Here is a 12,500-nt window from a genome sequence, read left to right as displayed (position 1 = left end):
TTCCAGTACGCTTCTCCGAACAAACTCTTCAAAAACTCAAAAGGCAACATTTGAGGAAGCACTATCTCGATTCAAAACCTGCCTTGAAGAGCGAAGCATCTTATCGACAGAACACCATCTGAGGTCAATTTTTCTTTTTGGAAGGCAGTCATACAATGCAAACAAATCCTGACTACAGCCTAGGCCCATGTAAATAACACGTGAAGGTTAAATAATCTTATGAGAAGACGTACTACGCCAGATACGAAAAACCACTAAAAACCACCCCGAGTGAGTTTAGAACTGGCCAAAAACTTAATCTAATGCAGCAGCACAAGATCCCAATGAAAGGTCAACTAAACGGCATATGCAAAAGTGGTACATCATTTAAAAAACTGATCGAACGAAACAGAAAAACAAGCGAACAAGTAGACTGACCGATCTAGAACGAGCAAAGTCTCCCGCCAAAAATCCTTGATACTCCTGACAGCTCCCATGATACCCTAGGAGCCTCTCTATCGTGCCGACAGAATATTAATTTCTAACTAATTCATTCAATCATTCAACCTCCAGATATTACATTTAATATCGTACAAGAAAATAAAATTACCGAAGTGAATGTTTTTTAAGCAAAAACTGTGAATTGCGGGATTTCATAATTATCTGTAACCACAAAAACCACAAAAGGGAGACCGTGCATGTCTATCACGTTCTTTCATTTAAAAAAATTCTCTCTGTCCAAATTTACGGTGAATTCTACAAATGATCTGCAACTCGCTGGATGTAACATTGCCGGAACGTCACAACCTGGGTGTCGGATTTTTACAACTCGGATGTCAGATTTTCACAACTTGGATACCGGATTCTCACAACTTTGTTGTACGTCAGATTTTCAAACACTCGGATGGCACCTACAAGATTCCGTAAAAAATCTCTATCTCTGACGTATTTCAATTCCCACAGTTCAAATATACGAAGAGTTTCTATCTATATTCTATGTCATTCAGTTTTGAATATAAGTAATTATGTGTTTCTAGACGTTTCTGCATAAGATGAAAGCTCAAACTTAAAACCGGAGACATTTTAGTTAACCGCTTAAGATATTTCGTTCCGTCCTGTGCAAAATGGCTTTTGGCAAATTGCTTTTTGCCTTTACCGTTCAAGCGAGATTTTTTTAGGATTTAATATCCTTATCTTTTTGGAAAATAGGGTGGTTGTTCCAGGCTGTACGACTTATGTACGGTTTTATGGTTTATGGGTCTATGAATTTATATTAAGTGTTGTTTGACACAACAATCGCAATTTGGCCTGAAGACTAACTTTATTTTAAATTAAACGTGCTGTCAGTTGTTACTTTTTCATTCTTTTCCTTAGTTTTTTCAGCACAGGTTTGTAAAGTTACGTGTTCTCCTCTAACTTAACACCGCAGACAATTAGTTATCTACTTGACATATTTCGTCCCGTTCTTTGTAACAACGATAACTGTGACAATCTGTATCCCTGACAAATTTAGCGAACATATCAAATCAAGCAAGCGAGGGACACAAAAATAGCAATTGTTTAAGACGGACAAAGGAAGGGGGCCCTACAAATACAGTCAACTCTCTCCAAGACGGACACCATCGGGACCGGCCTCAGCTGTCCGTCTTATAGAGAGTCGACGTAGCATGACCCCAGGAAATTTAATATAATAATACTAAACATGTGCCAGTGAATTCGCGTCTGTTTAAAGTTTGTTTTAAGTTATTTGCTTGAACGAAACCTACCTGTTTTAGATTACAATACAATTCGGTTGTCACCTCCAAGTTATATTTTGAATGGGACAATGATTTAATTTTAACTTGTTCTGTATGTAATAACGAAAATAACAAATATAGCAAAAATAACGAATAACGAAAACAATAGCAGCAAGAATAACAATTCTTCAAGGCAGACAAGGGAAGGGGGCCCCACAAATATAACAAAAATGTTACGAGTTCGAATGTTTTGAGGAAAGGTAGTTTGCAAACTAAACTGAACGCAGGGTTGTCGGAACAACAACAAGAAGATTTATTCCAAAAAATGAACGTAGTTTCCACGAAGTAAACTCTTAATAACACGTACTTGACAACTTACACGGCCTCCGCCAACTTGAATGCACACAGCTTCTGTCACACTTGACTAAACACGGCTAACGCCAACTCTCTTCGCTTGTGAAAAACTAGTTAGAAAAACACTCCGCTTGGACTCGTCTACTTATATACTCGGACAATAAACTTCTAGAACTTTCTAAATTAGTAATGAATCTAATTATAGGAAGATTACAAAACACACCGATTTAGAAACGCTTACGTACAAACCTAAATATAAACAAACTACGAACTCTCGCGAAGCTTCGAGACAGTAACGCTTGTCACGCAATACTATTTTTCGTAACAAAAATAACGAAAATAACAAATATAGCAAAAATAATGAATAACGAAACCGATAGCAGAAAGAATAACAATTCTTCAAGGCAGACAAGGGAAGGGGGCCCCACAAATATAAAGAAATTAACGAAAATAACAAATATAGCAAAAATAACGAATAACGAAAGCGATAGCAGCAAGAATAACAATTATTTAACTTACACAAGGGAAGGGAGCTCCACAAATATAAAGAAATTAACGAAAATAACAAACATAGCAAAAATAAGGAATAACGAAATCGATAGCAATACAAAAAAAAAACAATTCTTAAACGCCGTCAAGGGAAGGGGCCGCACAAATATGACGAAATTAACGAAAATAACCAAGAGAAAATAAAGGGAACGGAGAGGGAGGCTCAGGGCGTTGGCCGGGATATGTCATGTCCACGAAAGTTATTTTTAGACGAGCGAAAGTCTTTGTTCTAGCGGAAGTCTGTCTTCCGAGACGTCCGCATGCACAAACGTCAAGTCCACTTCGTCCGCCATTACATGAAATCTTCGATTTTCTTTCAAACATCAGACCGAGGTTGACCTGCATGGGGACGTCTCGGAAGACTTTCGTGGACATTTCATATCCCAAGGGCTGGACCGGGAGCCTCCCTCTCTGTCCCCTCATTTTCTCTTAAAATAAAAAATAACGAGTAACGAAAGCGATAGCAATAAAAAAATACAATTCCTAAAGGCAGTCAAGGGAAAGGGGCCCCACAAATATAACAAAAAAACCGAAAATAGCAATGATAGCAAAAACAACGAATAACAAAAGCGATAGCAGCAAGAATAACAATTCTTCAAGGCAGACAAGGGAAACTAACAAAGATAACGAAAATAACAAATATAGTAAAAATAACGAATAACAAAAGTGATAGCAGCAAGAACAACAATTCTTCAAGGCAGACAAGGAAGAGGGGCCCCACGATAATAGCAAAAATAACGAAAATAACAAATATAACAAAAATAACGAATAACAAAAGCGATAGCAGAAAGAATAACAATTCTTCAAGGCAGACAAGGGAAGGGGCCCCACAAATATAAAGAAATTAACGAAAATAACTAACTTAGCAAAAATAACGAATAACGAAAGCGATAGCAGCAAGAATAACAATTCTTTAAGGCAGACAAGGAAAGGGGGCCCCACAAATGTAACAAAAATAACGAAAATAACAAATATAGCAAAAATAACGAATAACGAAAGTGATAGCAGCAAGAATAACAATTCTTCAAGGCAGACAAGGAAGAGGGGCCCCACAATAATAACAAAAATAACGAAAATAACAAATATAGCAAAAATAACGAATAACGAAAGCGATAGCGGCAAGAATAACAATTCTTCAAAGTAGACAAGGGAAGGGGCCCCCACAAATATAGCAAAAATAACGAAAATAACAAATGAAGCAAGGCATACCAGCAAGAATAATAATTCTTTAAGGCATACAAGGAAAAGAAAGCCCCAGAAATATAACGAAAGTAACAAAGTTAGCGAAAATAGCAAATGAAGCAAGCGATAACAGCAAGGATAACAATTCTTCAAGGCAGACAAGGAAAGGAGGCCCCAGAAATATAACGAAAATAACGAATATAGCGAAATATCAAATCAAGCAAGGGAGAAACGCGATCACTTAACATTGGACATCAGCCATAGCAAGCAACGGGATTTGTGACTGACACAGTTGTCCTTTGCGGAACCTAATGAAACTCATCAGTGACTCTTACAACAGGGTTCTTCGCGATACTTCTTTAGACTCTTACGTCATAGGTTAATCACGTGATGTGTATTGGGTAAACAAAGATTTGCATTGCAGAGAATCAGTGAAGCGTAAAGATTTTTTCTCCTTTTTCTTTTTTCTACGGAAATTCTTCCGCTTTTTTTCGGCATGGTACACTACTTGGTAGTGCTTATGATTGCTATAACAATTCAACAATGGAAGAGCTATCATGGCATGGCTTTCCAGGGGATGAAAAACTCGTTAATGTAAGTGCATAATTTGATCAATCACATATTAAATATTAATCTTCCCCACATCTTGTAGGTCTGGATATCTAGGATAAAAAGTGACCCGACAAATGATTTTACAGTCACCAAACATACGAAACTTCCGAATGGGGCTTCCCCGTCAACTTTTAGCTGGACTAAAAAAACACTGAGAGGCATTGCCAGAAAAGAGAACAAAGATTGAAGAGATGAATGCCGTCCTAGAATCAAAATTAACAGAAAGAGCATCCGACGGAGAAAGAGAATACGATGAAACCTGTAGCGAGAACTTCGTTTCCCGTTCCATTCAATCAGACTTTGAGATACCTTGTGAATACTGTATACAGATTCGCGGTGACTGTTTGGGTGTCTCTAAAACGAACACCCTAAGACCCTAAGACCCAAAAAGCTCTAAAACGAAGACCCCCTAATTTTCTAAGCAGTTTTTACCTTTAGTGAAGTTTTGCTCCTTCTTTGTCCGGCCAATTTTGTTCATATTGCGAGGTTTTGTCCACCATCTTGAGCTGAGTAACCAGGCTACCACAATTGGCCGGAAGTTAGGTTACCTACCGATTTGCTTCCTTCTGTCAATTATGTAGAGGAAGAGAGAGCGCCCGCTTTGCCGTGTTTTGCCGGCACAGTTTAGCAAGTGAATTGTTCTGTCTATGAATCGTACATTACATCAGACCATGGATTGGTGAGTGAATAATACTTCATAATGAATCGAATTAAACATTTTTTGCAGACTATTTTGAACGCTGACAGAATTACTTTACCGTTTAAAAGTTTTTAGAAAGACCAACAAAATATCTGGCGCCAGTTGTTCGAAGGCTGGATAACGCTATTCACCGGATAAATCGCTATCCAGTGGATAAGTATTAACAAAACAAACCGCGCTATCCACCTGCCTATATTTTTAGCGCCAAATGGAGGTTTCATACTGCGATGCCACTTCCGGCCAAAGTGTGAGAGCTCGGTTGCTCGACTCAAGATGGCGGTTGTTGTTGTTGTTCTTGCGTTATTGGCCGGATAAAGAAGGAGTAAAATTTCACTAAAGGTAAAAACTCCTTATTAGGGGATCTTCGTTTTAGCGTTTTCTGGGTCTTAGAGTCTTAGTGTCTTAGGGTCTGAGGGTCTTCGTTTTTGAGGTCGTTTTAGAGACACCCGTGACTGTTTTGAGAGATCTAGCGCGAGGTAGAGACAGTGAAGAGAAAGATTTTAATCATTAAACTGGATTTTTCGAGCCACCAAAAGTTTAGAAACGTACTCGAGTTTGTTCCCCCTGGAGGGTGCCGAAAAAACATAACGTACTTCAAGACTAACAGTCTAAGGCAAGCAAACACCAAAGAGTTGATACTTCGTTGCTGTTCGACTCTGATAAAAAATCATCGGGAAGCGATGATGAGGGCAATTTGGATCAAGAAACTGATACTGCCGATTCCTCAAGAGATCATGTTCTTTCTGTAATTGTGCACTTGTCAAGACAATACATTCACTGTTCAATATTAATTCAAGACAAATAAATTTGCAAAGAAAACAGATGAAGAAAGAATGAAAACTCTTAAAAGGAAATGTTGACTTGTGCACAGTGACGAAAGTGGACAATGTCATGTTTGAATAAAATAAAAAAAGTAATAAAGAGTAATTTGTCATAAAACTACATGATTTAAAGCAGCCTTTTAACATTCGGAAGCAGTAACCTGATTTTAGACGAATTTCTTGACTCGCCTCACACCCGACAAACTGAATAAATTAATAAGCTTTAAAAGGTTCATCTTTAATGACAATTTTGCACTTGTAAAAATAACCTAACATGGATATTGGCTTGAATAAATTACATACTTCAACTTGAATTTATTAGTTTCTGCGTACCGCGTAGCCGGCTAGGCAGAACTTTGTTCAAGTGGCAGGGTATTCTGTAATTACTCCTTTTTTTGTTTGTTTCTTCTCCATGCGCCGATGTTATAACTACTTTTTTCGGAAATTTCAAACGTAAATCGGATGTAACACGTTTTTTATTTATTTATTTATTTATTTATTTTTTATACATAACATACATGTATTCAGATACCAAAAATAACTATTATAGCAAAAATAACGAAAATAGCAAAACAAGGGAGTGACACTGGCAAATATAACAAATCACTGAAACAGAGCAGGGAAAGGGGCTTCACAAATGTAACAAAAATACCGAAAATAACAATTATAGCAAAAATAACGAGAATGACAAAACAAGGGAGCGATACTGGCAAATAAAACAAATCACTGAAACAGAGCAAGGAAAGGGGCTTCACAATTGTAACAAAAATACCGAAAATAACAATTATAGCAAAAATAATGAGAATGACAAAACAAGGGAGCGACACTGGCAAATAAAGCAAATCACTGAAACAGAGCAGGGAAAGGGGCTTCACAATTGTAACAAAAATACCGAAAATAACAATTATAGCAAAAATAACGAGAATGACAAAACAAGGGAGCGACACTGGCAAATAAAGCAAATCACTGAAACAGAGCAGGGAAAGGGGCTTCACAATTGTAACAAAAATACCGAAAATAACAATTATAGCAAAAATAACGAGAATGAATAAACAAGGGAGCAACACTGGCAAATAAAGCAAATCACTTAAACCGAGCAGGGAAAGGGACTTCACAAATGCAACAAAAATACCGAAAATAACAATTATAGCAAAAATAACGAGAATGACAAAACAAGGGAGCGACACTGGCAAATAAAGCAAATCACTGAAACAGAGCAGGGAAAGGGACTTCACAATTGTAACAAAAATACCGAAAATAACAATTATAGCAAAAATAACGAGAATGACAAAACAAGGGAGCGACACTGGCAAATAAAGCAAATCACTGAAACAGAGCAGGGAAAGGGGCTTCACAATTGTAACAAAAATACCGAAAATAACAATTATAGCAAAAATAATGAGAATGACAAAACAAGGGAGCGACACTGGCAAATAAAGCAAATCACTGAAAGAGAGCAGGGAAAGGGGCTTCACAAATGTAACAAAAATACCGAAAATAACAATTGTAGCAAAAATAACGAGAATGACAAAACAAGGGAGGGACGCTGGCAAATATATTAACAAATCACTGAAAGAGAGCAGGGAAAGGGGCTTCACAAATGTAACAAAAATACCGAAAATAACAATTGTAGCAAAAATAACGAGAATGACAAAACAAGGGAGCGATACTGGCAAATACAACAAAAACGTCTCGCCCGAACGAACACAACGCAAAACACCACAGTTAGTTGTAATAATCGTTTATTACTACTAAAGTATGTTAAGGTAGACTCGGACGAGTCGTAGAATCGGAGAATGACTGCGAATGAACCTTACGGTAAAATAGTACAGCAATAATCCCTCCCCGTTTGCATGTCCACATGAGTACTTTATTAATACAAAAATATATTAGGCTAGGAAAATGACAATAAAATAAGGATGGTACTCGGATTTAAGTATCAGATAACTCAACACCGTTTTCTTCGTCTACGCAAGCTTTTCCGATATTCGCCGTGCGCTGATAACCAAAGCAATCATCTTCTGGTTGATTTCAAGTAAACACTGCCACTTGGGGACAGCTATTCTTAGAGTTATTTTCATAGAGTTATGTCGTAGAGTTAGAGTTAAGTTTCCAAAATCCTGAATTAGGATTTTGGACTGCCAAAATCCTGAATTCAAGATTTTGGAATTGAAGATTTTGGACTTCCAATATCTTAAATTCAGGATTTTGGCAGTCCAAAATCTTGAATTCAGGATTTTGGAAGTCGTTAACTCTAACTCTAAGTGATAACTCTACTGAAATAACTCTGTTGATAGTTTACCTCCTGTCACTTCCATTAACAACCGTGATACCAAATGTGAAACCTATTGTGGCTGGCGGCATTCTATCATTCACCAAGTCGATTAGTTGAACGCGTTTTATGAAAGTAGAATCATACTCATTCACTACAGCCACTGACATCGATAAAGTTTTATCCGTTGCCGTAATACCAGGGTATTTCCGTTTACTTTACAAAATAATGTTCCGGCCTATTTTCACATTTACATGTCATCACCTGCAAATACATTTTTGGATGACAAGCTTTGCCCAGGAAAAAAATTATCAACAGGCGCCGTAAACTGATGCCGATGTGGGCAAGAGAAAGGTGTTTGGTTGATGACGTGAAATTAATTACACTGGAAGATGATTTAATAAACCAGACTCCTAGAATTCGAACTAACTCCAGCCGACGCGCGGGATGCAAAAATTAAGCACGTCTAGCGAAAAAGCGACAGCGACGATTGTATTGCAGCGAAAAAACGACAGGTGGGCTGGAAAATGGGCGACAAAGCGACAGCAGAACCCTCCTTGGAAGGCCTCCTTGTCCGTCTTAAACAATTGTTATTTTTGTATCTCTCGGTTGCTTGATTTGATATTTTCGCTGCATTTGTTATTTTTGTTATTTTGGTTATGTTTGTGGGGCCCCCTTTCCTTGACTGTCTGTCTTGAAGAATTGTTATTCTTACTGCTATCGCTTGCTTGATTGGATATTTTTGCTATATTTGTTATTTTCGTTATTTTCGTTATATTTGTGGGGCCTCTTCCTTTTTCTGCCTTGAAGAATTGTTATTCTTGCTGCTGTCGCTTGCTTCATCGTGTTGTTATTTTTGCTATATTTGTTATTTTCTTTAATACTTAACAAATGTTTTGGTACATTTGTTAGTTTTGCAATTGCGTGCATTTCTGGACATATCTCCTTGTTTATGGGTCTATGTTCCTTAACACAATATTTGCAATTTTAAACTTGCTGCTGTTGCTTTTTCATCCTGTTCCTTAGTTTCCTCAGCACAGGTTTGCAAAGTGAAGTGGTTTCCTTTTAATAATATGCTAATAAAATGTAAACTGTCAAACTTAGTTATTACTTTGTGTTTACTTTAATTTGACTGTTTGGGATTAATTTACTCTATCTATACTATAAAAGAACCGAATTTGTGAAAGCTGGTTAGTTGGAATTCAAAGTTGAAGCTAATTGACAGTTGAAGTTGAAACTGGTTCAAACAAGTCATAAGCCTTCGCAGACCAAGACCCACGTAAGAATCTGTTGAAGAAATTGTAGCTCCTATTACATTTATGGCAAGTATTACTTTTATGGTTGATTGTTACATTTATGGGTGATACAGCTCTTGACCATGTATCTGGTGATGTTTATTTACCGGTGTACGTCCGTCAAGGGAGTGGAGATCTCGCAACACTTTCCATACACACTTGGGAAGAATCCGAGGCTCCAGCTGAATATTGGTTGAGAATCCCCCCGTTGACGTTGACGGAAAACCTCACGTTTCTCCCTCACCGGCCTCTTAACACTGCACGATCGAGAATTTTTCTACCTGCTGCAATACTTCGCGCGGGATTAAGCTGGCCGCCTTCCAAGCCTCACGTCTTCGCTCGGCATGCTCGTTGGCAATTAAGACCAAACACTATCTGCCAACAAATTTTTCTACTCAAGCTAGATGGGCTTTCGCCACAAATTCTTAAATCTTATATTTTTGCAGTAAACCCCTTCAGCTGAACCAAAGGTACGGAAGGTCGTGGCGTAGATTCAGGATTAAGGATCGTGTTCACGGCATTTGAAGTTTGTCCAAAATGGACTGAAAAATTTTTTTCATTTCTTGTTTCCTGGCTAGCAGCTTCTCTTTTCTTTTACGTTCGCTCGGCTGACAAGTACGAGAAAAAAGACCTCAGCCGTGGGCTGCTGTTGACGTTGACGGAAAACCTCACGTTTTTCCCTCACCGGCCTCTAAACACTGCGGAAGATCCGGATATTTTGTACACATTGGAAAGGAATCCAAATCGAGACCAGATCTTCAACAGAATTTACAAATTGCGCTTGCCGCTTTTGCTTACATTTGGTTAAACTGAACTAAGGACCAACCTGGATACTAACATGGTAAAGTTTCGACACCTTTCTGGGCGAACTGAAAGGAACATTCACATAGAAGGACATAGGCACTTGTATACATGTTATTTTTGTATCACGTTAGTTGCAAGTTTCCCTTAACATCTTACCGCTATAAAGATTTGTAAAAAAAATTCATCCTCATTGTCTCAACAGACAAGTCCAGATTCCCTGAGGCTAAAATGAACGGCCCCAACAACGGCACAGAAACAAACGGTAAGCAAATCAAAGCAGCTTTGTTGTTTCCCGACGATGTTGAACTACTGTAGGTAGCTCATTGTGTTTGATAGTCTACGTTTCCTCGTAAGACTCAGATTCGGAGGCAGAAACATGGATTCCTTTATTCCATGGCCCCCCCCCCCCCCGTTATACCTCAGTCTTTTGAAGACATTATATTGTTTTGTTAAAAAAAAGATTATTTGATTCTGTTAATTGATTCCTTGATTGACATTTAATTACCTTAAGATTAGTAACATTATTAAGACCGGATAACACGAAAAAAGTTCACTTTTTCTGGGACGTTTTGCCAACGGACTCCTGCTAACCTGTTTGTTCACCAACCTGTTTTTATATTTCTGCTAACCTGTGGTACCGAAGTTTGAGGACAGTTTAATCTACTGGATATCGTCACAGAAGTAAGTGATCGATGATGTGAGATCTGTTGAAATCAAGCGCCGTAGTCCGTATTTTATTGTAGTTCATAGAAGCTGAAATTATGTAATATTTTCCTTTGTAGATCGAATAAAAAGACATTAAGAAAATTATACGATTTGAGTAATCCAGTGGATTATTAACCATTTTCCCCCGGAACATATATCTCACCATATCCCCCATCTGGCAACTAATTTTCGTCCATAGCGTTGAAAAAACACAAAGATAAGGCATTAAATCATGAAGATCTCGATTTATCGGTTATCAGTGATGATTCAGGCATACTTGCCAAAAATCCCAGTACTCCTGAACTGGGGTCGAACGTAACCATCCGATCATTAGTTCCAACGCTCTAACAACTTGCGCTGACTGGCCACTTGTCTCGATTTCATTCGAGAGCCTCGAAGCCATGCATGTATCACATGACACCTTGCTTCACGGACACTAGTGTAGTTATTGTTATTGTTATTGTTATTGTTATTGTTATTGTTATTGTTATTGTTATTGTTATTGCTATTGCTATTGCTATTGCTATTGCTATTGCTATTGCTATTGCTATTGCTATTGCTATTGCTATTGTTATTGTTATTGTTATTGTCATTGTTATTGTTATTTTTATTGTTATTGTTCAGTTATCTCTTGTAATCCTTGGCTTGCTTGTTTAGTCTCTGGAGCACCGGGTACAACCCATGGGCCTTAGGTACCAAAGAGTTCACTTCATTGACAGAACCTTTCTCAAAATGCGAGCTAATTTCAGAAGAGTAATTGAGCTCATCAATGTTGACTGTGCCTGGAATCTTGTCAACGTACTTTTCCAGTCCCTTCGTAATGACCCCAAGTGCACCAATGACAACTGGTATCGTCTCTGTTCCCATTTTCCACATTCTGGCGATCTCAATCTCAAAGTCTTTATACTTAGAAAGTTTCTCGACTGCCTTAAAGTGCCCATAAACCCAAAATGTTTTTCGCTAAAATGAATCTTTGCACCTGTTCAAAACGCATTGCGGCCATTTTTTCCTTTTTCTAACAAATCCTGCCATTTTATAGGCAACGAACTTACAAAGAGTTAATGCAATGTAAATCAGTTTGTGACGTCAAAACAGGAATAGACCCACTCCCCTTCTGACTCGGTCGTGAGCAAAAGATGCTTGGATTTTCGCAACTTTAGAAGCCTATAAAATGGCAGGATTTGTTAGGAAAAGGAAAAAATGGCCGCAATTCGTTTCGAAGAGGTGCAAAGAGTCATTTTAGCAAAAAATATATTTTGGGGTTATGGGCACTTTAACGGATGTATTTCTGTCTGATGGGAAAGCCATATCTATAATCTGACATTTCTGAATAGTGTGATCTCTGATTATGATATCTGATAGATAGGTAGATAGATAGATAGATAGATAGATAGATAGATAGATAGATAGATAGATAGATAGATAGATAGATAGATAGATAGATAGATAGGTTTATTGAAATAATTAAAATCGCAGCCAAAGGCCAAAGGC

The 12,500-nt window shown here is 37.8% G+C and overlaps 2 protein-coding genes across 4 annotated transcripts in view; one reads left to right on the top strand and one right to left on the bottom strand.

The window, feature by feature from the left end:
* The window catches only part of LOC138037206 (neuropeptide SIFamide receptor-like), a 159,499-nt gene that overhangs the window by 88,354 nt on the left and 58,645 nt on the right, over positions 1-12,500 (bottom strand). The window lies entirely within an intron of this gene.
* LOC138052743 (neuropeptide SIFamide receptor-like) overlaps positions 1-12,500 on the top strand; it is a 28,472-nt gene that overhangs the window by 8,669 nt on the left and 7,303 nt on the right. The window contains exons 1-3 of one of the 3 annotated variants that reach the window (XR_011133146.1): positions 9,426-9,527; positions 10,507-10,566; positions 10,948-10,985. The exons of 1 other annotated variant lie outside the window; for it this stretch is intronic. Coding sequence is in view for 1 of the 2 variants with exons in the window: in XM_068899310.1 (XP_068755411.1) it covers positions 10,533-10,566 (34 nt within the window). In the remaining variant the exon portion in view is untranslated. Of the gene's footprint in view, positions 1-9,408; positions 9,528-10,506; positions 10,567-10,947; positions 10,986-12,500 lie in introns of those variants that run through there. One more of the 3 variants, XM_068899310.1, reaches the window with a different exon arrangement.

This window comes from Montipora capricornis, chromosome 1, assembly GCF_036669925.1.
Source record: "Montipora capricornis isolate CH-2021 chromosome 1, ASM3666992v2, whole genome shotgun sequence".
NCBI lineage: Eukaryota > Metazoa > Cnidaria > Anthozoa > Scleractinia > Acroporidae > Montipora > Montipora capricornis.
This window is presented reverse-complemented; position numbering and strand designations above follow the sequence as displayed.